At 39.9% G+C, this 27,293-nt stretch overlaps 1 protein-coding gene across 1 annotated transcript in view; it reads left to right on the forward strand.

Moving 5' to 3' along the window:
• AFF3 (AF4/FMR2 family member 3) overlaps positions 1-27,293 on the forward strand; it is a 291,116-nt gene that overhangs the window by 81,964 nt on the left and 181,859 nt on the right. Inside the window, exon 5 of the mRNA XM_026845932.1 lies at positions 26,511-26,555. Coding sequence (XP_026701733.1) covers positions 26,511-26,555 — 45 coding nt within the window. The remainder of the gene's footprint in view (positions 1-26,510; positions 26,556-27,293) is intronic.

Below are 27,293 nucleotides of genomic sequence, written 5' to 3' on the forward strand. Positions count from 1 at the left end.
GGATAAGTGGAAAACTCAAGGTATAAATCAGCTTTCCTACTGTTTTATATCCTGGCTACTTACTGAACACTACTTATGTTACTCACCTGTGCGTGAAGAATGTAAATTTGAAATGCATATAAAAGGGATGCCTGCTTCTGCGTGTTTATATAAAACAGTGATGCTCCTTCAGAAGTTATCTTGGAAGAAGAATTACCTTTCCAGTAGAAGAATATTTGAGATCTGAAAAAAAATTGTAGAAAGTAGCAAAAAACAAGCCATAGTTTGAAGTCTGAAAAGTTACTATTTCTTGCCAGTTCCTTTTCTACCTGGCATAAATGTGCTCATTTCTGAACTACCTTAATGTTATTTAAGCCACAACTAGATTTAAATCTTGAACACCCTTCACCAGACTTCACCAGAATAATAACTGATACTGAGTGCTCTAACTTGGTTGTCATGCCTTTCAGCTGTCACTTTGTTGAATCCTTATCTCAAAACAGGTTTGTTCTGGCTCCCGTTGGCATCACTCATACAGAAACAATATGCCATCAGCAAGAACTAGTGATATATGTTTATGGTTCCTTGATAAAAGTGTACTTCTCTCCAACATTCCTATTAAGAGGAAAAAAAAAAAGGCTTAGTGGCCCTGTACATGTTTAGAATGTAGACCAAAAAGTGTGAAAAGTCAGCACAAGCTCTAACTATCTGTTGGTAGGTACCGCAGTGAGCCTTCAGTAAAGCATAGGTCTTCTGTGAATAAAATTCTCTCTAAGGGCTTTTCACACTTTCCTGTTTCTTATGCTGAAGTGTTCAACAAACCTGTCTAATATTAAAAAAAAGTACATTTCCTATGTATTTTCCAGTCATTTCTAGCTGCATACTTGATAATCCTTTGATAAATCCAGATGAGTGCCATAAAGATGATCAGAGGGCTGGAACACCTCTCCTATGAAGACAGGATGAGAGAGTTGGGGTTGTTAAGCCTGGAGAAAAAGGCTTCGGGAAGGCCTTATAGCAGCTTTCCAGTACCTAGAAGGGGCCTACAGGAAAGCTGGAGAGGAACTTTTTACAAGTGATAGGACAAGGGCTAATGGCTTTAAACTGATAGAGGGTAGATTTAGGTTAGATATAAGGAAGAAATTCTTTACTGTGAGGGTGGTGAGACACTGGCACAGGTTTCCCAGAGCAGCTGTGGCTGCCCCCTCCCTGGCAGTGTTCCAGGCCAGGTTGGACGGGGCTTTGAGCAGCCTGGGCTAGTGGAAGGTGTCCCTGCCCAGGGCAGGGGGGGTGGAACTAGATGATCTTTAAGGTCCCTTCCAACCCAAATCATTCTGTGATTCTATGCTAATCATTAAATCATCCAGAGAAAATAATCTTACCATACATTTCCTTCTTCTTAAGACCCGGCAAAAGATTTTCTCCAAAGAAAAGGAATCCCATTGCATTTATATAACGCAGAAAATCGCTTTCCTTCAAAAGACAGCATATTTAAAATACATTTTCAGAATTTGTAATGAAAACCAGAAAAGTTTAAAATAAAAGCTCTGATCCACAGGAAAACTAAAATGCACGCATGGTTTTAAAGTTAGTCATTGCACAAACTTCATGTAGACCACAGGTTAATCATGACCTTCACTTCTTTGCATAATCAGGCATATATAATATTAAAAAAAAATACAGAACAAAACTACAAATCTATTTCAATCTGTATAGCTAGAAGAGAACCGTCTTACAGAAGAAAGATCTGGGATCAGATAACTTTCCAGAAGTTTTTAAAACATTGGGACACTCCTGGAGCTATAAACAGGACAGTGTACATGAGGCTAACCTACAAGTATTTTCATGCTGAAGCTAATATTGAGAAAAAAAAAAAAAAAAAAAAAAAAAAGAGAAAATAGACTAAAAAGCATTGAGAATGACTGCTAGATGATGGAGCTTTACTCTCCAAATGTTACAATACTCTTTTTCCCAGAGGCCTTTCCTAGTGTGCTGCTCCTCCAAAGCACTGAAAATTTCTGTCTTATTTGCCTGTCCTATATCTCTGATGGCATATATATAGTTATAAATGTGCTGAAAAACAAGTATATTTTGAAATTTTTAAATAAAGTACTGCCAGAAAATACCATGTACATTGCAGATTTGGAATGAATTTTCTGACAGGAACATTCCTCTCATTTCCTCTTCTACTTAAATTCTGTTTCTCAGAGTTCATGCTTATAGACTGAGTATTGATTGCTTACTACCCCAAGACAAAAAAAAAAAATATCTGTTTACCAATAGGTTCAAAATTGGCTGAAGTTTTGAAACATGGGGCTATTTATAAATAAACAGATTTCTCCACTTTTAGTTAAAATCAGCATGTCTGACCAAGCAGAACTACATCATAATTAGTAACTATAAGACCACCCGATTTTACTTTGAAATAGCTCTGGGCACAAAATTATTTGGGTGCATGAACAATGTTTTCCCTGCAGTTTAGCATGTCAGGTGCTGAAAGGTTGTACTCGACCAAGTTGTTGCGTGTGCGTCTTCTGTTAAATATAGGTCGTATAAGGATGTTAACAGACGTACAGGGAGGGAGACTTAGAAGTCGTTGCATGCTTTTCATTCCTACCCCATTTCCTCTGTGGCAAGTGCCAGAGTATGTGTTTGAAGCACCAGCAAGGCTTCTTGCCATATGCCAGCCTATTTTAGTGATTTTGCCTGTATGTGTTTGCCTGTGTATTCATATGCATATATGCATACACGTGCGAATGACATAAGGTCAGTGTTCAGTGCCAGATGCTGAAAGCAGTCAGCATGGAGGAGGGAGAGAATCATAACTCTGACTCCTTTGAACTCAAATTAAACGCGAAAATGAGTAGTTATTTGAAATGGATTTGTCAAAATAGCCAAAGGGAGTTTGGTCCTCATCACTCATATTTGAATGGCGTATGGACAGCTAAATCCCTTGGCTCCTTTGAAAATCCCAAATTTAAAGGATATTTTTTAGAGCTAGCAACAAGACTCAGTGCCACTGACATACTTCTGAGAAATTGGCATAGTGATCCTTCAATCTGATTAGTTACACAGGTACTTGCGAAATTGCTTTATACCAAAGCCTTAAAAAAATTTACAGGGTGTATGCCAATGCTCAGAGAAATCATCACGGTAAGAAATACATAGTGCCAACAGGAAAAAACAAGTCAATATGCCCCTGCCTTCATATCTAGGCAATATGACTATCCATGTATCTTCTGTAAATTTAGAATAAATTTAAAAGGTTTAAGGGCATGCAGTTGTATCATCATTTTTAAGGCAGCCAAATTAATTCTTTCATGCAGTGCTTGAACTTAATGGAGATTGACTGTCCTGTTTTCCTATTGTAATGATGTGTACCGAGTTGAAAATGAAGATGTTGGAGGATAAAAAATAGTGCTGTGACTGCTATTGATTAGCTGTCTTGTTTGCTTCATTGTTCAGGCTCCGTTGGCCTCTTGGGCAGAAGGACACCCAAGTATAACATCCCTGACATTTTCCTCAAAAGATGCATGCCTTGAAAGTGACAGCTTTACTTAAAAAATACAGTTTTGATGTATAAATGCGGTAGTTTTAGCTGAAAGGATTCTGATGGATTAGAGCAGACAAAGAGGAAGATTTCTGAAACATACCTCAGGTCAGCCTTGTATTGAGAATAGATTTAATAGCAAGTGTCTTACATGATGATGACACTCCTGGTGTCTCTGCATTTCGGTGTATGTGGGAATGAGCAAGAAAAACAGAGTTTATCTTCAAAGACAGAGTGATTAGGTTATTCTGACTAATGTGCTCAGCTTTCATTAAAGGCTTTGAGTGGTCATGAATTCCAGAAGACTTGACTGTGTGCGCTGAAGAAGAAAGTGGCCCTTGAACTAACACATGATTTGATCAAAAATACTGCCTGTATTTTAAAAAGCCTCCTGTATAGTATTTCACAGTTTTCGAGCAATAGGCTATTTTATACCATTTTGTTTATTCTCTGGCCTGTTTTTCATGCAGAATATTTGGTAGAAGAATCATATAATTAAATTTGTAAAAACAGTTGCTTTTAATTGCATACATATAAATTTAATACACGTATTCAAATATGGCTTCTGCTTATACAGAAAACAAGTCATAATTTACCTAACTCTCTGTCAAGGTATTTAAAGGAGTCAAGTACACTAAGTGATTTCATGCATCACCTTTAATGAAATTCATCGACATATGAGCATGACTGTAGGACTGGGTCGCAGCCAACATTAGAAATGCTTCTGCTTTTATCAGTGTTATAATAAAAAGGGCCAGATTCTGCCACATGTACTGTCATGTCTAGAAGAAAATGGTTTTGCTCAGTGAATGACAGGGGTGGAGATGTTAGTGACTCAGTCTGCTAATGACTGGCAAAACTAGGCTTTTTATTAAATCCTGTAACTAGTTTGCAAAAACGTGGGCAATCTGTCAGGCAGAAGTGGAAACCAGCCAGAAAAAAAATGAGGTTTCCAATATATTTCAGCTGGAGGTATTGCAGCACCAACCTGACTTTCCTTCCTCTCATGCTGTGTGCCTGAGAGCGAGCCCAGGTACTGCTTCTCTTTCATCCATGCTTTATAATGGTCCTGCCTTCACAGAGCATGTCTAGCCCTGCCAGTTTCTTGTCTTGGTGTGTCTCATCTCCAGGGTCATGACAAGGTCTTCTCATTCTGCTCTTGCAAAACCCGCTCACAAAGGCCACCTTCCAGGTGGCAACATCATCCCATTTCTTGTCTACCAGGTCAAATTCACATTTCTTCTTTTCCCCTTCAAAGCCACTGAGAAGTCTGTTCTTACCCTCTTCTCCAGCCTTTTCCCCTATGGGCTGAATGCCCTGCTCCATCAGGGGCACCATGCCTTCTGCCCTTCTCCCTGCCACCATGGACAATCGGGCATCTCTGCTGAAATGACTGAAAAGATCACCCCTCTTTCCTATTCAGGATCTTCAAAGAGTTCATCTAACCTGCAGCATCCACTAGAGATGTTTATTCACTAAAAATGAAAAAGGATGACAAATCTGAGCCAGACACCAGTCCACTCAGTTCTCTGGTACATCTTGTTCCTCTTCATGCATTGTGTATCTGTTGTCCTTTTTAATGGCAAAGTATTTTGGGGACAGAACCTGCTTCTTGCCTTCTGCTTACTTACTTCTTCAGTTAGAACAAAACTGGTCAAAAATTGAGCTCTCAGAAGTAAAGTAGTAGCTCAAATTTAGCAATGGCAATCTTAATGACAATCTTAATTTCTTTCTCATTAGATTTATGCATTGTAATTTGATGTTTCATTATATGGTCATGAACTATTTCTCAAATAACGCAGCATATACTTTTTGGCTGAACTAGAAGCATTAGATACATATTTGCAGTATCTTACAAGCATGGACGTGAATATATGTGATCATACAATTACTTATCTAAAAATCTTCAATAGATAAAGAGTAGATGCAGTGAAAATGGCATGTATAGACACAAAATGTTAAAATTCTTTCAAGGAATGTATTATCGGGCATCATTTACCACTGAATTAACTGTATGCCTATTATTTGAAACAGAACCTGTGATTTTAATCCCGTGAGCACTCTTGTTTCTAAAACTTCAAGTACAGGATGAAAAGCAGTGGGGAAAAAAAAAGGGGTCTGATATATCCAATGTCCATTTGCATCCTGCAGCACTCTCAAAATAATTTTTTCTTCAGCATTCACATTTACTCATTCTTGCTATGGTTTGCTTCTAATTCCTTTGTGCTCTACAAGGATATTTGGAGAAGGTTTGTAACTTCCAGTATAACAAAACCTGCGAAACTGCACTATATAAAGAACTTTTTTCTTCTCACTCCCTCTCTTTTCTTCCCAATTCTCTCTGTACTAGTCAGTTTTTGAGCCTGTACAATCTAGAAAATCCTCGAGTGAATGGAGGAGCCATAGCTAATGCTGCCAGAGTCAGACTCAGAAATAGCTCCCATGCAGCAAGCAGCAGCAAATGAAACCAGCTGAGGAACAGGATGCATGTGCTCAGGGGAGACGAGAACATTTTACATTTATGAGCTTATTTCTGCTACTTCCTTTGTGTTTTGATCCTTTTCACTTCCATCATTGTTGTCAACATTGTCATCATTGTCAGCAAGATGAATCCTGCAAGGATATGGCCCCCTTGCTGACCCAAAGCCATCAACCTCCCATCCTGTCATTTCCTTAAAAAGGTCTGTCTGTGCCTGTCACTGCTGATCTTGGAGCACTGCTAAAGCCTGGACTGATGTGATGATTGCCAACCCTTCCACAGGGTCCCTGTGTAGAAGTCCTTTGGTAGACATTGATTGTTCACCCCCCAAATACCAGGGAAGCAACTGGAGCTGAACCAGGGTTGACAGAGGTTGTGGGGGAGATCATTAACAAACATCAGCTAATCTGACAAAATCATTCCTGATTGTCCTCCTCCTTAATTTGGAGCAACTGATGAAAGCATCAAACTACAGCATGCCATCCTCCTGCTGTCCAGAGAACAGCTCCTCAGCCCCAGCATTTCATTGCCACTGATGGTCTCTGGCTCATTGTGGAAAATGTGACGCTTCTGAGTTTCACCTTGGCACTGAGCTCTCTCAAACATGGTGGTGGCAAGTGACACCCAGGGGTAATCCAAGCCATCATCAGCCCTTCCTTACTGTAGCTAGCGCGAGTGGCATGCAGCCAGGAACTGGAGGCTGTTTTGTAGCTGTGGACTCTGGTTTTCTTGGTGCCTGAATTAGCAACAGCAAACATAATTTCAAATTTAGCAACCAGTTTCTTGCATTGTACTTCACTTCTGGAAGTGCAAGGTAAGAGCAAGATAGTCCACTGTTTTTCAGGACCATAACTGTGTCCCAGATGACAGCATTTATTTTGGGGTATGTTTTAAATGGCTGCAGGTGCCAAGGAAGAGCAGAGATTGCAAATTCTGTGCAGCACCGATGGCTAACCTTCAGGTAGCCTCTCCATCCACTGCAGGAAGCACTGAGGCTTCAGTGATGCTGAGAAAAGCCAGGAAGACTCAAGGGCACATCAGTTCCATTAACTTTTCTTTTGTTGCTATTTCTGTTACATTTTAAAAATCAAATGCAAAGTGATTAAAAAAAAAAAAAAAAAAAAAGAAGAGAGAAAAAGCTGTGACTCCTTGTCCCATTTCTACATATGCAATTAAAGCCGTGGTATTGTGGATGAGTTTTTTAATACTGAATCAACATGATTCTTTTGACACCATGATAAAATGCATAATCTCACTGATTTCTGGTTGTTAGAGTCAAAATAAAGAGTTTCCATTGCTTACTATTTTGTTTCTGACTTCTTGGGTGGCCCAAGGTCTAACAGGAAGATTTTCTGGAGCCTCTGTTCCTTCTTCATGCTTTGGTTTTGGACAATTGATTTGAGAAACTCTCATTTGCAGCAGTATGTAGGATCCACGGATCTGTGTTTCCACGGTAGTGTAAAAAAATATAGGTAATAATAGCTACTTAAATGCATTAGTGTTCATGGAAAGGATAGTTAGTCAATGAGTTAGACAGATAGGCTAAGTGCAAGATCCCGCCCATGGGTTGAGGCAACCCTAAACACAACTACAGGCTGGGTGGAGTGGATTGAGAGCAGTCCTGTGGAGAAGAATTTAGGGGTATTAGGGGATGGAAAACTGACTATGACCCAGCAATGTGCACTCACAGCCCAGAAAACCAACCGTATCCTCGGCTGCATCGAGAGAAGTGTGGCCAGCGGGCTGAGGGAAGTGATTTTGCCCATCTATTCCATTCTGGTGAGATCCCACCTGAAGTACTGTGTCCAGCTCAGGGGACCCCAACACAAGAAGGACATAGACTGCTTGAGTGGGTCCAGAGGAGGCCACAAAGATATCAGGAAGCTGGAGTGCCTCTCCTGTGAGGACAGGCAGGGAGAGTTGGTGGAGTTAAGCCTGGAGAAGAGAAGGCTCCAGGGAGACCTTATTGTGGCCTTTCAGTATTTAAAGGGGGCCTACAGGAAAGATGGGGAGGGACTCATCAGGGAGTGTAGTGGTAGGATGAGGGGTAACAGTTTTAAACTGCAAGAGGGTATATTTAGATTAGATGTAAGGTAGTAATTCCTTGCTGTGAGGGTGGTGAGACACTGGCACAGGTTTCCCAGAGAAGCTGTGGATGTCCCCTCCCTGGCAGTGTTCCAGGCCAGGTTGGACGGGGCTTTGAGCAGCCTGGGCTAGTGGAAGGTGTCCCTGCCCAGGGCAGGGGGGGTGGAACTAGATGATCTTTAAGGTCCCTTCCAACCCAAACCATTCTGTGATTCTATGATTCTACAAATACAGGTGGTGTACCTAGGTGTGTTGCATATGCACAAGCATGTGGCAAGCAGGCCTTTCCTCTCGTAGCTCCTCTGTGTTTGAAGACTAGTCAAGCAAAGCATAAATGCAGATAGCTGTTGTATCATGTGACTCTTTCCTACAAGTTGAGTATATTTGAAGTATCTTCAAATATATTTTCAGCTTCAGTAACTTATTCTGCGGGCATAAAGTCTGTCCTTAATTTGCAAATTACTGTCTTCATTTATAAACTACTATACTGTATGCATTTATTTTAATCAATCACTGCAGTTGTGAATGCCAGTCTGATTTCTGAATCAGCACTCAGAGATAAATGATAGATGGTTTATTAAGTTCTCTCAGCTAGGGTTCATGATGCTTAATTTTCTTAAGTGATAATATTTCATACCCTAATCCTGATCTTTTTTTTCTTCTTTCTGCTTAGTGGAGTTAAACCTAATTACATGTATGGTCTCTTTAACAGTTGCAGTGTGAAGCCATCACTGAAATTCCATAAATCACCATTTTAACTTTTTTAGGAGAAACCCTTCAAAAGGTCACCTGTCATCAAAGATATTCTTGCTAAAAGTTGTAACACTTAACCCTGTCTTTAGGTTCTCTTAACTCAATTACACCAATGCCTCACTCATCTCTCTCTGGGTTTGCAGTAGAAGAAGTATTGGTCTAGGGCCATTTTTTGGATCCCTGGCAGCAAGACACTGTACATGTACTTACCTCTTTCACAGCTGGATGGTTTCATTGTAACCCCTGGTGTCTCTCTCCAACATTTTGACCTCATAAAAGCATAATGTCACTGAATGCTGAGATTTTATGTAATTTATTCTGAAGATTCTGGCTTTTAAATCTTCCATATGCAGTTTAATAACAGCATTCTTGTCATCAGGCAAACTTTGCTCTCTCTATTAATATTTTCATCTTCATTTTGCGCACACACAAACATATATACACATAAAATAAGCTGAAGATGATTTACAGAAGCATTAGAGAAAGGGAAAGAGAAGGGAAGAGGCAGAGAATAAGATAACTGAAAACTAATCATACCAAAACCAGACATGCTTTTGGTGTTTTTTTCCATTCCTGTTATATTTTTGTTTGGATTGGCTCCAGAGAAGCCCTGTTCCTTGTCGCTCTTGTTGTTGTGTGTGTGCTCATGCATAAATTCAGGTCAAGTATGAAGCCTCTTTTCTGCATTCCTGGTAAGAATGTGTAATGTCCTTATCAACAGATAACAAGAAATCTGAACTAATTTAGCTCATGACCCTGGGTTCTTTTTTTTTTTTTTTTATTTTGTTTCTGCCATTTCCAAAAATACAGTGTTTGCTTAGTTGTTAATGTATTCAGTTCAGTAAATTAGAGCTGCTTGAAATTTCTACTAATCCTTTTGCATTGAGGGTTTCCCTGGACTAAGTGATGCTGAATAAAACAAAACCCACATGCATGCACAGGTTTCTGAGATTTTCTGGATCAAATATAATTTAAGGGGCACAACATTTTTAAATGAGGGGTTTTTTTAAATTACTGTACCAAAAGCACCAATGAATAAACAGTGTTTACTGAAAATATGCTTTGCTTGAACTTGGCCATTAAAGTATACAAGGGCTGAGGGGTTATTTTGCAATGAAAGAATGAACCAATATATAAGGATAAAAGTAGAAAAATGGTTTAACACACAGCACAAAGATGTTTTTGAATGAATCAGTCTTTGCTATTTAATTTACATTTTGAGGGCTCATTAGGATGATGAATGACACTGCTGGAGAATAAAACATACTTCCTGAACAAAAGAAAATCTCTGTAGCCTAATAACATTTTATGCCAGCACTTACATTTGTCAGAAGTGGATGCTATTTATCCCTATGATTATTTAAAAATCATTTTTATTGTCCTTTGTGCTGTGTCCTCTTCTGGGAATTTTAATTCAGAGTTTGACACCTACTTATTAACTTACATGAAGTATGGAGTACAAAGGCTTATACTATATAAAGAATTCTAACCAGCCATGTTTATATTGCCTGCAGCTGTATACAAATTAGCTGAGTTTGTATTCATTTCTCTTAGAAATGGAAAAAAAATTTGAGTTGTGTAACCTTTACCACCTCAGCAAAGTAAATGCGAGCTGAGCGTGGCTGACCTGGGCATACCAGGAGACAGCAGTAAGTCAAAAGAGCAAAGAGGAGGAATTTATGGCATTAATGAATTAGGAATCTCTACAAGTTGAAAAGTTTCTATTTCATGTGTCCTTCTTCCTCCTCTGGAAGGATGAGGGTGAAATAGTAATGCTAATGTTGTAAACTTCAAGCCCATCCATTCCTTAATCAGTAAATAATTGCTTTCTGTCTTGCCTTGTTCGGTGCTTATATATGCCTATACTCTAGAGTCAAAGGTATGCAAATACCAGAAAACAGACTATCTCTGGAAAAACGTCAAAATATTTGGGTAAATTATACACTATTACAATAACTGTATTTTTATGGTTTGTCTTAGAAGACACACTGCTTTTGTATCAAACATTAGTTTAGACCCTTATGGAGCACAAACTGTAATTTCACCTATGTTCCCTCTTCTGCTCTTCCTATAGTAGATCTGCCCAGCAGCTGTGAGATCTGCTAAGCAGCACCTTAAGGGTGAAACAAGTCAAAGATTTCATTTATCTTGCTGTGGGAGCGCACACGCTGCTCAGTTAACTTTTCGTGAGAGCATGTAAAACAAGGTGACATACAGTTTTACTGTGTTCATTGTGATATGAAGTGGCAATATTTGATGTTGTTTTCCTTCCTCTTTCCAAAGCCATCCTCTGCACTTTACAAGAAGTCCAGCTGACAGTAAAGCAGGTAGCAATATGTAAAAAGTATTTGCTTGTATCTAATTCTACAGATTCTCATATTGATTTTTCCATGTGCAAGGTGGTGCTGATCATCTGGAACATGAGATCCCAATTTCAGTTATCTTTCTGATTTCTGAAGAAATTGCCAGTCAGCCACCAGTATGTTCCATAGATTTTTGCTGTTTCATATTTTGTGGTCAAACAAATTGTGGGTACATTTTATAACACTGTGACCTGACAGTGTTCAGGTAATTGGTGAGCAGACAGGAACATTTGGCTACTTCTCCTCTCAAAGTGTGCTAGAGGTATTTCTGGGCACCAGTAGCAGCCTGGTGTTTGGAGAGCTGCTGATGAGCCCGTGTAGATCTCCTCTGGGTTGCACGCAATGACTGGACCCAGTGGCTGTGTGTGAAAGCCCTGGGGATGCTGCTCCAGCATGCACCGTGCCCTGTCTCCCCTCTCGTGAAGGACTGAGCCCGAGAAATCAGCTTAAAGTCTGCAGGCTTGATTTGGAAAAGCGGGGATTTTGTGGACAGGACTGTTTGTTTTCAGAATACCTGGTTTGGGTTTTTAAGGGGTGTTTTTAGGGGTTGTTAGGCCTTTTTTCAGTTGATACCCTAATTTACATTTTGCCTACCTAAAATACCTCCGACCCTATAGACTCTGTACAGAATGTATTCTTTGTTATCTGTCAAAAAAATGTATAGTATTGCCCATATAGAATTGTGGCCATATTCCATATCTAAACTTATAAATGCCACTACATATATAGATCTACTATATTACATATGCATCTGTTTACATACATGTTTCTGATTGTGTGTTTATAAAGTGCTATACATGATGTGCATGCATGCAAAATGCAGATCGCTGCAGACTATTTTTAATCAAGACATCCCCATTTAATCCTTTCCATCTGATCGAAAGGCAAGATATGCTACTTTTGAAAGACACATCTTTTGTGTTGGTAGCATTGATCGAGCTCTGAGCTGCAGGGAGACACAAATAATGGGTGACTTTGGGTATGTTCACGCAGCAGTCTCTGCTGTGGTTAATTCTTGTACAGACTGAGAGGTCTGACGTGCAAGTGGGCACAGATGAAGAGCTCCTGCCTCTGCTGTAGGGATCCATCAACTGTTTATGCAGCAGCAGCAACTGCATGACTGCAAATTGCCAAAATCAGTGCTAGTTTATTTTAATATGCCAGACTGTAAACTGTAGCAATTCAGCAGCTGCTATGCAAGCAGGGACCTCCGAGAGAGTATAGGTACAGAGAGATAAGGATGGAAATATAAGCTTGGCTTCTGTCTCATTCTTGATGGGTTTTTTCTTCTTTAGCTTAGAGGTACAGATATTCTGTGTGGCAAATGAACAAAAATTATTCTTTTGCAAAGGCAATGGTTTGATTTTGTAATTATTTTCTAGGAATGAGTAATTCCATTGTTTCCTTGGACCTTGAGTTTATATAGTTCCATCCTGAGTGAGCGGTTAACTGTTACTCTCCTGTGCCTGAGACCTGCATAGGTGCTTTGTGCAGATGGGCTGCTGTGCCTGTGCAGTCCCCATGGATTAAGTGTTACATGCGTTCAGCCCATAGCTGTTGACTGATTTCCCATCTGCAGGTATTTAAAATCCTGTTGTGTTTATAGGATAAATGTATATAAAATTTAAATTAGGCAGGGAGTGCTCTTTAGTGTGGATTTTTCCACCAGCCCTACAGCAGTCAACAGCAACCAGCCAGTTCCTGACTGCCAGGGCTGTTGCCTTCCCATGCACAGAAACAGCTGAAAGTCTGCCTGCAACCCTTGCTAGAGTATCTTGTTTCATAGCTATATTTTTCTGGCAGGAACAGGATCATGAAAAAGAGAGGGTTTTGCCAGGAACATTTCACTCTGTTCCTCACAAAGTACCTGTTTCTGTAAATGGTACAGGAGGATCCATGTTTTGGTGGAGATTCCTCATCCTTTACCTGCCCCAGTATTTAGTTGGGCTGCAGATGTCTTAGAGCAGCATCTGCAGATAAAACATTCAGGAAATGCTGCTGGAAGTATGGCTGAAGAAAGGGATCCAGAAAGCTGAAGGAAACCCTTAGAATTTGCATATCCTTTTGTATCTTCTTCATTTTCCTCTGGCGTTATTACCTAACATCCCTACATGGCCGTATGGGTACACAGTTAAAAATCAGAGCCCGAGAGCAGTTTTGCCCTTCTGTTCTTTCCAAGAACAATCGGCACCTGAAACTCCAAGCCCTTCACCAAATAGTTAATTCTCACGGGAATGAGCCACTCATCACTCCTTTCATAAACAAACAAATAAATAAAAGATACAAGGATTTGATCTGTTTAATACACATTCTCCGCAAACCAGAGTGCAGACTAAACATAGTAATCTGATGATTACAAATTATTCGGTCCTATAAACAAAGCATGACAATTGATGACAATGTGGTATCATATATCATAAATGCAGAGCATCCTCTCTCATTTAAAACAAATAGTTTGGAGTATTTCAAACCCATAACAAATATATTTAATGCACATCACTGTGAAACAATGTGTGTTTCTCTGTTTCTAATGGTGTATACAAAAGCCAGCCAAGAGCTTTTTGTGTTTTATGCATTATATTCATTTATGCTGCCAATTCTACTTACTATTCTAGTATTCTGATTTCAAAAATCAAGATTTAATGTATTTCAAGCAACGCTTGATGCATGTGCGTCTGAAAATTATAGGAGATGGTTTATAAAGTAAATTATGAGACCCTTATACAGTTCCTGAGTTTCAGGTAGATTTTTATCTCGCTAGTTAAAGTATTGATCACAACCCTTATATTCTATAGGTAGCTTGTTATGCGAAGCAAATCAGCTGCCATTGTTACCGATGCTGAAAATCTCCCTGAGTAACCCGTGATAGGTTTATTACATAGGAAGCTTTGATCCTCAGGACTCAACTAAGATATTCAGAGTTCTCATAAAGGTGTCTTAGAGTCTGCGATACAAATTCAGATGTCTGCTGTCAAACGACTCCTATTCAGCAAACCCGTACGAGCCACCTTTGAAAGTGAAACAGCAAGATGACACCATTCATAGCTAGACTTTTGGAGAGGTCTTTGTGCTCCCTTGTCTTTCAGTACCTGACAACTTGTTCCAGGCCGTATCAAAGTTGCATAACAGAATTTGTAAAAAGCTACGCAGAAGGGTTTAATGTGTTGAGAACAAATAACTTCTTTGTTGATATCCACTGCCAGATCAAAGAGATGGAGGGTAATAGTCTCAGGACTACATTACCTTCAGTTACACCAGGGAACAAAAGAATGAAATAAAACAGTGAAAGCCATCAGAGGACAATAAAAAAGGAAAATACTAACAAGTTTGAAGGATTCAACGTCCTGAAACATGAATAAAAGCCACAGAAATAAATTCATCAAGATCACATAACAAGGGAAGCATGTGGTTTCATAGCTCAAAGGCTTTCCAAATGTACTCCTGTTTTCTGTACGTGTTGTTATAATTTGGGGTGCCACAAGACCTTCCCGTTTTTACAGGGACAGAGCTGGCTCTGCTACTTGAAAAATGCAGATTTGTTGTACTTGACCTAGATGAAAATGTCTGTGAGCTGTAGCAGTATTAGAGATTTTCTCTCCATTTAGCTTCCATTTAAAATGAAATGGGACTGCATTGAACATTTCTTCCTCTAGAGATAAAATAACCTGTTTTTAAGTGGAGGATCACCTCATCTGTTGAAAAAAATAAAAATAAAAATCCAAGAGGCCGCTCACCTTTTTGAAGCTTTCCAATGAAAGTCTTTTAGAAATCAAACCCAAACCAAACCTAAAGGCAACCTAAACTTTCTGAGAAAGTTCACAAACCCCTCTCTTGCAGCGTAGTACTGTACTGGTTTTGGTCTGCAGTCCAGTAAAAATTAAACTCTACTATCACCATCCATTTCTTTCTTTTATTTCTCCTCACTGCATTGTGTATTGAGTGTGTGCAAATGCGGGTGCGTACAGGATTTAAAATAATGTTTTGGCAGTAAGGCGGTTGGGAGAGCAGTTCTTGAGGCACTAGCCAGGGCTTTGTAGTCCACACACCAGTCATGCCCCTATGGCCCTGAACTGTTATAAAGTGACTTGTGGCTCAGTTTCTGTGGTAAAAAGAAAACTGTGACAGCAAAAAGCAGTTACTGCTCCTGAGCAAAATGACCAATAGTTGTGGTCCCTACAGTTTTGTATTTCTATGTTTTGTAAGTGGCACTCCATTAGCCTTTAGCTGTGTCGGAGAGCTCAATGCAAACAGCTGGGAACTGGCAAATGTCTGGTTTACTGGAAGGACAAGCAAAGTCTTTCAAAGACAGAAAATCTGGAAAAGCTGAGGCCAATTTTTCTTTCTACTTTCTGTATTTCACTGTTACTTGTTACAGTGACAGGCAGAAAGAAAATCAGAAAGCATTGTGACTTTCAGATGCAATATCCCCTTTAAAAGGGAATAACCTGAGAATATATGGAAAGAAGAGAAAAGTGAAAGCCAAAAGAGAAAGGATTATTTTAAGTCAAGCTTTTGTCCTCCAAGCCTGAGGGACCGGTGCGGCTTCGATCAAAAAATATTAACTAGTAGCATACGACTACTTGGGACCTACTTTCCCCAAACCTGGGACATTAATTCTCCTGCTTCTGGTCTTGTGATTGCCCAAACAGTAGGGTGCTGGAATGGACCCCCCAGGAAAGCAGGGACAAGTGCTGGGCAGCTGCCACTCCTTGGGGCAGATGGTTTGCAGATGTGGAGGCATCCTGACTTCTGGAGGTAAGTCCTCTGCAATGCAGCACAGCAGTGCCTGGTTCCTGCTTAGCTGGCCAAAGGGCTTTCTACCCCGCACCAAAGAGGACTGATACGGGCCTGTGGTGAATTGATGGGAAAATAAATCTTTTGGTGGGATTTGGGAAAAAGAGGACAGAAAAAATAAGGAAGGTATTTGTCTACTCTGCAACTTCCTACATTTGCTGAATTTATTGATTCCCGTATTAAGGCTACAGTTGATAAGATTTGACATTTGTTTGTTGGTTTTGACATTTTCAGGAGACTTGCAGAGGATTTTTGTATGGTGTATTCATACATATATATATATATATATATATATATATATATATGTATGCCTTGATATATACATGGTGTCATGTACGTTCTTAACTGGAAGAAACTTACATGTCTGAGCCCTGAGATAGTGCAGCACTGACATTTTATTTGAAATTTTATGTGTCCTATTAACTCTGTAAAACCTTTAGAGAGTACTATTTTCAGTGGTTTTGCAGTGAGTATGTTTCCATCAGTCTGTCAGTGACCAGATTATGGCTGGATTTTTCTTTTGACTTTAAGGAAAGCTGAGAGCACAGTAAAACTCTGCTGAGATTTTTTTTCATCTTGGAGAATTGTGCTATTTATCAATTTCCATGTGGATTTTAAGAGAATCCACCTGAGCTGGCCAGAGGCAACAAGGGGTTGATATAAAGATGCAGATGCATGCAATAGTTCATCACATTGGTAAAGCTTTGGGTATCCAGAAGCAAATTATATCCCACTTGGGCAATTAGGTGTCCAGGTCATAACTGCCATGACCAGAATATGTTTTTGCAGTGTTATCAAGGAGACTGAGCAGTCATTCTCAAACCAGTGCATGTGGTTTGAGAGTATGGTAAGGTACTCTGTCCCTTACGTATAATAGACTTTTTTTAAACTCCCAATACTGATCCATATTTTCCATGAAACAATTGTATTTTGTGCAAATCAAGGAAAGCACTACAATGTAAGTGTCTCAGGCCAAAATTCATTCACTTTTAAGTCAAAATCCAGAAAGGAAGGAAATACACATCAGCTCTGCCCAGGCAGAAAAAGTGGTTTCTCTTTGGTTTTGCAAATACATTAACTCTGCTGGCTTTATTGCTAGATGCTCACTCGTGTGCCCATGCTTCAGACCTGCTCCATCAAGGGTTCTTGATGACTGTTGCCCTCAAAAGCAATTGTAGTTAATGAATGAGGTTATTTTGCTGGGGAGGAGACACTGTCAAAGCCAAAACTGTCAGATGTTGGTGACATCTTTGGACTAGCAAAAGGTTTTAGTAGAAAGCCAAATGTTACTCTGGTCTCCCGATCATGGGGTTTTTTTACCTGTTAAGTCTAGATCAAGTCTCAGTCTCTAAAATTGAGAAGGCCGTTTTCAGCATTAGGGATTAATGAGAGGTTGTTTCTCCCTAGGAAACATTTTTCTCAGCTCTGTTTAAGAGCCTGTAATAAGAAGTATTCCAGCATTACCTTCTGGAGATACAGGCTGCTGCTCAGTGGTTTGGGCTGTTGGCTGACACATGAAGATCCTGTAACTCTCTTTTAGCCCTCTGTGAAAACCAGACCCTCTTTGGTCCTAATCTTTGCATGAGGTACTGGGTAGAGCAACATCTTTGTTACCCATCATGACAGAAACCACCCTTGTTTCCTTTGTCCTGTCCTCAGCTTTGTTAACAGGACGGTCACCCAGATTTTTGATAGTATTTCAGTGCTAATATATTTTCTTTTGACTTAGTAGAGATATTGTTCAGATGATGGGTTTTTATCAATATTGAATTCCTCATGGCAGGCTCCATTTCCTATAGCCTCCACCACTACCCAAAGGGTAGACTTCTCCCCATGAGCCATTTCTAAATGGATGCAAGTAGGCTTTAAGGAACACCTGATATCTGTTGCTCTTTCCATCAAACACTCATGTACAAGGGCTTTCTTCCATCAGGGGCCTTTTATGGGAGTTTTCTGCAGAGTTCTGTACTGTAAAACCTTCTATCTGTAAGAGGTTTAACCCTTTCAGCATGATAGTTTTTAATCACATAACCTTTAGCTCAGTGGGAATGAATACCAATTATCATTTATAAACAGTTCCTCTCATTATGCGCCTATTTATGGCATCTTTTATAGCTTGCTAATTACAAGCACACAAAACAGAAATGTTTGGAGTTAAATAATGTAAACAGGGATGTAATTGATTTTCATGTTGAATAGTTTTTATTGATTTATTGTTAATTAACATTTTTAAAGGATCTCTTGGCAAAATAATCCAATTTAATTTATTGAATATTATACTAACTGATGGTAAATTCATATTAAAATGTCACAAAAAGATTAACAGTTCCATAATACTTGTTTTTCCAACTGTTGCTGCTATACAGATGTTACATATTCTCCCCAAACCAACACAGACAATATATTAAATGCAATCAATTGGTCTCAGTCCAGGTCCTAGCAGACAAGTGTCCACATCACTAAAAATACCACGTTCCAGTTGACACTAATTGGCCATCTGTGCAGTAAGGACAGGCATCTAATGGGGAGAAAAGCTGATCTCTATTGCTCCCAGGGCAGGGTCCTTGGGGTGTCTGTTGAAGGACTGTGTGAGCTGAAAGGAGAAGCCTGTATCTTGGTTAAAAAGCCTTTCCTGATGCAAAACCAAAAGACTCTGGTGTCCATAATGGAAACTTTCCAACAAATAGACCACTGTGTCAAGCACACAGTGAGTTAATGTGTTCAGAGCATACATACAGTGCTTCAGAAAATGTAGTATGCTGAAGGCATTCATAGAGGTACCCACTGGCGTTTTCCAATTTTTGGGTGGGAAGAGGGACCGTGGAGTCCGTTCATGGGGTTGTTGACAGCATTTTCATGAATGCCAGTTACCTTCGGCTCCCGTTAACTTCACTGAAAGCCAAGGTCACATACTCAGCACCTCCCAGGGTCAAGCATGTAGCAAGGATTAAAATTGCAAGTTGCAATCTTCATTATTACCATCCCATTATATTTTTCAAATGGGTAGCAAGAGAGTGTAATCACATCAGACCCTATTTTTTCATTAGTAAAGAAAAACATTAATATACTGTGACATGGTATTGATTTGATACAATCAATCTTTCCCAATAACAATAAACCCTTTATATTTTATTAATAGAACAATGCAGTTCTTCTATATTACAGCTCCCTTTTATCGTTCTGGGTCACAGTGTAATTCTGGCATGTTTGGACTTTTATTTTTAAGAATATAATGTAAAAGCCTGTAAAATTGCTCCACCGATCTGCCAGTAGGTTTCATTTGAGGCTCCTAAGCATCTTTTATTAGATGAAATGTTACCAGTGCAGCTCCAGTCATTGATTGTTTGATGGCCCTTAGGGGTGGCAAGTGAGAAGGGGTTTCAGAAGGGTTCCTGGCCTTTAATTCTCTTCCTTTTTTGTGTGGTGTGGACACTGAGACTTGGACTCAGACCATCTCATCATTTTGAAGATGACCTCTCAACACATGGCTGGACCCAGTACTACTAAATCTTCTCAAAACTGGGCTGTAGGTGCCTAAGCTCTAGTGAAGCTCCCAGCAGCCATCCAGACAGTGGCCCTTCAGCATCACCTCACTTCCTTACCCTGGGCTTTCCATACTTAGTTCAGGTCGGGTGCAGCATGGTCAAGAGGTTCTTCAAGCTCTGGGGCAAGCCACGGGCATGCGCTGGAGGAGTTACGCTGTAACCTCATCTCCCTGCTATTTAAAAAAATAAACCAACAGTACGGGTGAATGCCTTTACTTATACATCCACAGTAAATCCTTCTTCAACTAGATGTCAGCCTGAACCTCAGAGGCAGGATCCTTCCTCTCACTCGGGCTCCTCAGGTCTGCATATAGGGCCATCACAGCCTAAGGCTGGTTACACTGCATATAAATTCCTCTGCAGTCTTCCTTCTTGGAAGCTCTGCTCTGCAAAACCTGCTGCCCTACCTCGGTTGTGTGTGAGCTGCTGAGCAGACTCTTCTGAGTGAGTACCACTCATCAAGAGCAAAAAGTACTCTTGGCCAATTAGCATCTCTTTTCTAGTGTGCACGACAAGTCTATGAGATCATTTGGTGTTTCTATCTACAGATATTTTTGATTCATCTTCTTCAATTAGCCAGAATATCTTCCTGTTGCTGGTATAAGACTGGGGCATCATGATGTTCCAGTTGCAGTGAGACCCCCAATTAGTATAGCCAGATACTTTCATTAAAGCAAAGCTAGATGATTTTCATCACTTGCTCTTTATTCCTTCTTTTTTTTTTTTTTCCCTTGAAATAACATCTTTGTTAACCTTTTTCCTCTTCCCTTTTAAACCAAGAACAATGTTGCAAGATCCCATGGTAGGAAAAATAATCCCCATAATAAATATGAAGGCTCCATTTCAAAAGAGAATGGGCTTATTAAGGGTAACAGTTTATTAACAGTCACTGTAAATTAGATGGATTTAATAACTTTAATTAGTGCAACACTTTCTGACACAGAGCTTGTGGAGAATTCAGCTGTTCATCCCCATCTCCGTTCTGTATGTATCCACATCTAAGGAAGTAGCAGCAATTCCTCATAGTAAAAAAGAAGCAGCTCCTACTCACAGCAGTGCACAGTGCAGGAGAAAACTCCTGTATCAGCAGACCATGGCCACAGGCACTCCAAATTAACAGTAAGAAACAGCATGAGTGCAAAGTAAAGCTTTCAAATATCAGGAACAACAGAAAATCAATCTTCTAAAGCAGTCTCTTCATTTTTTTTTCCTTGGCATGGCCCTACCCAGTTCAGCCTTGCTTGCCCACATCCTCAGAGAGAGATGAGGAGTCTTCTCTGTTTAAGGGCTATGAAGTGCCCAGCATTGCTAATGCCCACTGGTGAAGTGAGGGAGACTACAGTATGTCATGGGTCCCTGAAGTCCAGCCCTATTAAAGTAGATGGAAACATTGCTGGAAGGTCTCATGTCATCATCCAGATGGAAATGCTGTTTGTGTTAGAGAAAAAAACAAAACAAAAAAAACAAACAAAAAAAAAACCCCAAACATTTTTAACTCTGTTCTGATCAGAAGTTTTTCCTATGCAGCCCTTTTCCTATGAGACATTTCAGTTTATCAGAACGGAAAATATCTGCATTTGTGCTGATTTTGACCAAAGCTACCTTCGTTCTTGTTTGAAGAACATATTTTCTTAATGTAACAAATTGCCAAAATTGGAGTCAAACATTTAAATATTTTGTTTTAATGACTTATTGGTTTAGGCCATATCTTGTTCTGTAACTACAAATTGTACTTATATTCCTTAAAATTTGTTCTTAAAGTGTTTTGATCTGATCAAGCTTTCATTTCACAGCTGAACTGAAGAACAACACTTCTTAAAATTTCATTTTGAAGGTAATGATGTCACACAATTACATTTTTAATGGAAGATTAGCCAGTGGGATAAAATCTACATGTAGGTGCCTGCCCCCACCTCCAGTTCAGAATGAAAATATGTTCCAAAAGGTGGACATTTCCTGAGGGATGAAAAAGTGAGTTTTTAACCAGGTTGAGGTCTAATCTTTTAACCAGCCCACCTTTCATGAGGTCTGAAATCCTGCCTTTTCTCTCCAGAGCAGTGTGGGTTCGGCACATCCATCCCATACAGAGCCTTATGGAGGATGTAGCACATGTAAGGAAATCAACAGCAAGTTAAGCCCTGAATGTCTAAAAACCCTTCCTGGGCACCTGCAAATGTCCTCTCCCCAAAAAATTCTTTACACAGCCTGGTTGTATTTCTACAGAAACCCCAGAAGTCACCTCTCTGCTTGCTCTCAGGCACATCTCCCTGTTAAATGTCAACATTTTGTTCCATGACTTGAAGGTATTAAGATCTCTTCAGAGAAATGATTGAAGGGAAACTTTGTTGAAGGCAATGGTTATCCACAACCCAACAGACAGAGAATGCATGTATGAATAAGTGAAAAGAAGGATTTACCTTCTTCATACTCAAAGTTCCTCTCTAGCAAATGGATTGTATAGGAAATGTTATATATACATATGTGCATGCATGTGTGTGTATCTCCATACTTTCATGGTCTTGTCTGGCAAAGAGGCATTTCTAATATGCTTTCACATCAGTGTCCATCAATGTAGGCTTTTCCCCTTTTTTCCTGTTTTTTAAAATAATGGATTTAGGCTATTGTCTGCCAACATTTACTGCCTGAAGCGTCACTTTACGTCCCAGGGGAAATCCTGCAGCCCTGTGTTCAGCAATGCTGTGTGCAGTGGCTGTGCAGTGCAGGGCTGAGACCTGCCCTGGAGGCAGAGGTGACGCCTAAAGGCTGGCCATGTGGTGGCCACTGCCATGCTGCTAGTTGCAGATGTCCTGCATTCAAGAGCCAACACAGCCAGCCTGGCTCCTGCCGAGTGGAAGAGGCTGAGTACATACCTCAGCCTTCTCTAGATCTTAATCATGACTAATTTATACTGGAGTCAAAATCCAATAACTTCTGGAGACTTTGTAAAAGCACGTAGCACGGTCCAAATAATAACAGCACCAAAAGCTTGCACCATAAAAATCTCTTAGGCTAAAATGGAAAAAGATACTTGCAGAAGATTTTTCTTTCTTTCCTTAACACAAAGATTTGAAAGGAGGGAAAAGTATCACAGATAGGCAGTTCCTTTCAGAGAGGTTTCTTTCTATATCTCCATGTGAAAGCTCTTGGTAAGGGGAAAAAAAAAAAGTAATGCTCTGAAATAAAAATTGTACAGATGTAGCTTTTTTTGAAATGACATCCTGTTTCTCAAGAATTCGATGTAGCCTTTAGTCAGCCTTGTTTCTTACAGTTCTCTGTGCTTTGCATGGTAATTAGCTGCTCCTGTTATCAGCAGCACGATGCTCCCGGCTATTTCTTCAGCAGCCACTGCCGTTATCTTCAGTGGCAGCTCCTCACATCCTCCTGCCAGACTGTACGCCAGCAGCACGTGTGTGCAGATGTTTGGCGGTCTTCGGGCTGCACTGACTGAGAACGAAGGTAACAGGCACAGCATCGGAGGGGGAAGAGGCTGGAGCCCACTTCTCCTGATAGGTGCCCGAGACCACCTAGTATTTTGCTGATGGTTCACTGGAGATTCAGCGAGGCGAGTTTGTTATGACGTATCTCAAAATGCAAAGTGAGGCAAATGATCTGGGTTCATCAGTGTCAGAATAAATACAGCTCATTGCCTTGGCTGGGAATGGCAGCCTCAAAACCTTTATTTTTAATTTTTATTTTGGTTTAATTTTTTCTTTTAAGTAATTAAAACATTAATTGCACAAGTGTTCTGTGGTGTGCAGGCTATTGAGAGGGTGGAGGGACTCCTTTGGGGGCACTGCAGATGTCAGCCTTATGCAGATGCTGCATCATGCAGCCAGCACCAACCCAAATAGTATTTTGGTCAGACAAGTCCACTGATGCAAACAGCGCATCGAGTGCTCTATGCTGTTTGTTGCTTGCAGGTAATGCAGTCTCTTCTTTTAATTCAGATTTTAAGAAAAATTTACTAGCTTTTATTTTTTTATAATTAAAATATGGCCATGAAGTTAAATTCAGGTTGCCAGATTTGCAGGTAGTGTGGGTTCCTCTATAGTGTGTGTAGAGATGTAGTGAAGAGTTTTTCAAGTGAGAATGGGGAGTCTCTTCCTTACCAACATCTACAGACACTTTTCAGACATACCTTAGGTTCCATAATAACACTCTGCATTGTGTTATATGATATCATAACCAAAAAAAAAAGATATGGCCCCAGGCCATATGAGATTGAAATTGCTTGCTGTGTGCAGAACGTGGTCTCTTAGCTTACCCATCCTTATTCTAGAAAGTTTGATACCAACAGTAATGTGAGATCCTTACAAGTATTCAAAGGAAAAAGAAATTAAGAAATTCATATTTGGCACTCAAAAGCTGAAGAACAAAGAGGAAACTATAGAAATAGAGGGGGTTTTTTTCTATTGTTTTCAGTTTTGCATATCTTGTCTTTGGTTTTCTCTTTCCAGCCTTTTTTTGCCTTTTGAAAGGCAATGTGATGACATTGAGAGAGATGTGTAAAATTTTTTTACTCCCTGCCCAGAGATATGATGTGCTAGGGAGAAGAGCTGAAGCTTTAGTTCTGTGATATTAGAAGGTGTAATTTCTTACTCATAAATATTTGCAGACTTACTTCATTACCCTTCTAGGAGGGATATTTAATTTTGTAACAGAAGCTTGTTTCTAAACCTAGCCTGAAATAGTCTATTGCCAAATTTACCTTCAGTAGTTTTGTCTTCACACAAAAATAGCATCATTTTACTTTCATGTATTGTCACTTTACTTCAATGTATTGTATACAGCATAAGATGATAGGTCATCTCATCCCTCCTCCCGTAAGATGGCAATGGACTCAAATAGCAAACTTGAGGTCAGGCAGTAAATTCTTTGCTCTGTAAACAAGGCATTCATGACGACGGCTTTACACTCTCCACTGTTCTTAATGGGATAAGAAGTCATAGGCCGGGGTTTGAGGAAGGAAAGGGAGAAAATGGAGGGAAACCCATAGAGAAGAGAAGAGAAATAAAAATTAACTAATAAGAATTTTTAAATTCTTAAATATCCAGAGATCGTTGTGGTGTTTCTGTCTGTCTTGTTAGGTTCATTGGCAAAATGAACCCTTGCACTTGCATCCCTGCCCCAGCAGCAGGAAGGTCGCGGGTGGTGTTGTGTCCTCAGGGACAGGGCTGAGATCAGAACAGGGATATCTGCTCAGGGCTGCAGTTTCTCTTCAGCATCCATACATCAGATATGAGTACTACTCCAAAGCCTGGCTTTATAGAATGCTTTAGTTCCTTCCCCTCTGAAATCAGTGGTGTAACTCCTGGTTAACTATAAAGCTGACCGACTGCATTGCACCAAAAGAGTTAATACGATTAATTTGTTTAACAATCAAGGGCCATATTCAGCAAAGACTTAGCAGGAGTGCTGACAATAAAGCACTTCTGACTTTCTATGGATTGGCATGAAATAACAGCCCCCCAAAATTATGAAACATAAATTATTCCCTTGCATATGCATGGTTGTCATACTGACCTTGGCTACAGCTGGTAGGCGATGAGTGGCTGCAGATCCAGACCTCCTCAGTCATGCAGCTCACGCTGGGGAGCAGCAGTGATGGTCCAAGAGCAGGACTGGCACAAACTGGCTAGTGGGATCATTTGGATCTAGTAGGCACAGGTGTATCCATTTTTGAAAATGCCTTGTGATTTTTTGAGTGCCCAAATACAGATGTGGTAGAGAAATCCAATTTCCAGGTGAGCAGAGCTCGGCACTTTGGAAAATCAAATTGCTTTGATATTTCTCCAGGTGGTTTTGAGAGGCAAAGACCAAGCTCCCATCTCTGCTAGCTCTTTGGGGACAGTAATTGGTCATATTCATTTTGTTTCTATCCCCACTTTCCACACGGAAAGATCTCAAGCCCCAGTCTCCTGCTTCCTGGGTTAGTTCTGTTATGCAGAAGGAAGAAAAACCTTTCTTTGGAGAACTGTCAGGGAATTTAAGGTGGCTAAGTAAATCCCCAGAAAACTTGTTTGGTGCAGCAGCCACCTGTCTCTTGTGGAGAGCTGCAGGAAACAGGCACCCTCTCAGCACTGGTACCTCCACCTGTGGTGTGGCCGTTCTTCTCAGTTGTGCTGGGCAGTGCAGCTGTGCTCAGGGGCCAGGCAGGAAAGGGGCGTAAGTATGGCAGTCTGGTGTCTCGTCATTGCTGGAAAAAGTTTGGGTCCTAATGAACAACCAAGCTGAGCACGTAGTTGAGGCACCAGCTGGATGGTTCCTGTAGAAGGATAGCTGCTCTGCCAGATCTCTGGTTTACTCTCCCTGGAACGGAAACCATACCATTCAGGAGAGCTGAATTCCTCTGTGCCCTCAGTCCCACAGCACACAGGTGGGTTTACGGTCAGCATTTTAGGAAATTGTAGCCTTCTGAGGACTGCTGTGCTGCCTAGCCCCTGCTCAGTGTTACCACCTGTGTTGCAGTCTCTGCAGCTCTCCCCTCAGCATCACAGGTGCATGATCAGGCCATACATTGTCAGGCTTCACATGGTCAGTGTCACTGCCGTCTTTCCTGCGCTAAGGCTGTGGAGAGATGTTATTTATTTAATATAAATAAAATGCACATATTGGATCTATGTACATGCAATAACTGTTTTGCTTATGCTTATTCATATGCAGTAGAGACAAAACAGCAGGAATCGTACCCAAAAATTATATAAACAAAATCCTATGAATTTATACAAATATGTGGCAATCATATGAAAACACTGCAAATATTACATCTTCCTGTGGTGCTGATGGGGAATAATTTGAGAATTTTAAGCAGTGCAACTTTTCAGATGCTGGAAAGACTTGGCCTCATTTCGAAACTGTAATAGAGGTTGGAATATATTTCATGTGACAACCATGTCCTCAAACCAGCTATTTGTTATTTCTTTTAAAAACACAAACAAACTATTTTCTCATTTTGTTTACAGGACAGTGGAACAGGAGATAACAGCTGCATTGAAGAAATATTGCGGGTAGGAATCCTTAAAAACCCATTTTTTTCCAGTGCCTTTTTGTTTACTCTAAAAAGACAAGGGAATAACAAGAATATTGCAACTATTGCTGTTAAAAATATTACTCTTTTAGATTGTCATCTTTCTAAGGAAAAAGTAGGCAAAATTATTTCCTCATGAAAAATAATTGAAAAAAATCTGTGAAAACAACCTTTCAGAGCCTCTGGATTTCACTGCTACTTTGTGCCAATACAGCTGACCTTCATGCATGCAGAAGCAGATAATGGGATAAATTATAAACTGAAATGTACAATGATGTTTCAGGTTTACAAACCATGCAGAGTGCATGTTTCCATTAATCATGACTGTCAAAAATCTTAATTTTGAAGGGAGGTCTAGGAAGGTCATTTTCCACCTGGATTTAATTAGAATCCATTATGTAATGTCATTATGTCCATTATGTCCATTATATAATGACAGTGTGCAAAATCTGTAGTTATTTCCATATTTCAGTATTATTTCATGTATTTTAGTAATTTCTAGTTTATTTTTATGGAGCAAATTAATACACATCCAGACAGATCTTGGCTTGAATCAACTTTGATATTGATTATTTTCTGAGGCAAATTTATAAACAATGAAACATTTCCATATATTTTAACTCATGGGGGGTTGGGGGGGGGGGTTAAACTGATAATTCAGTAATTAACAGTGCTTATAAATCTGATATAATACTGAGTGAAACACCGAATAAAGCAG

This window comes from Athene cunicularia (genome assembly GCF_003259725.1).
Source record: "Athene cunicularia isolate RWA chromosome 1 unlocalized genomic scaffold, athCun1 chr1_part1, whole genome shotgun sequence".
NCBI lineage: Eukaryota > Metazoa > Chordata > Aves > Strigiformes > Strigidae > Athene > Athene cunicularia.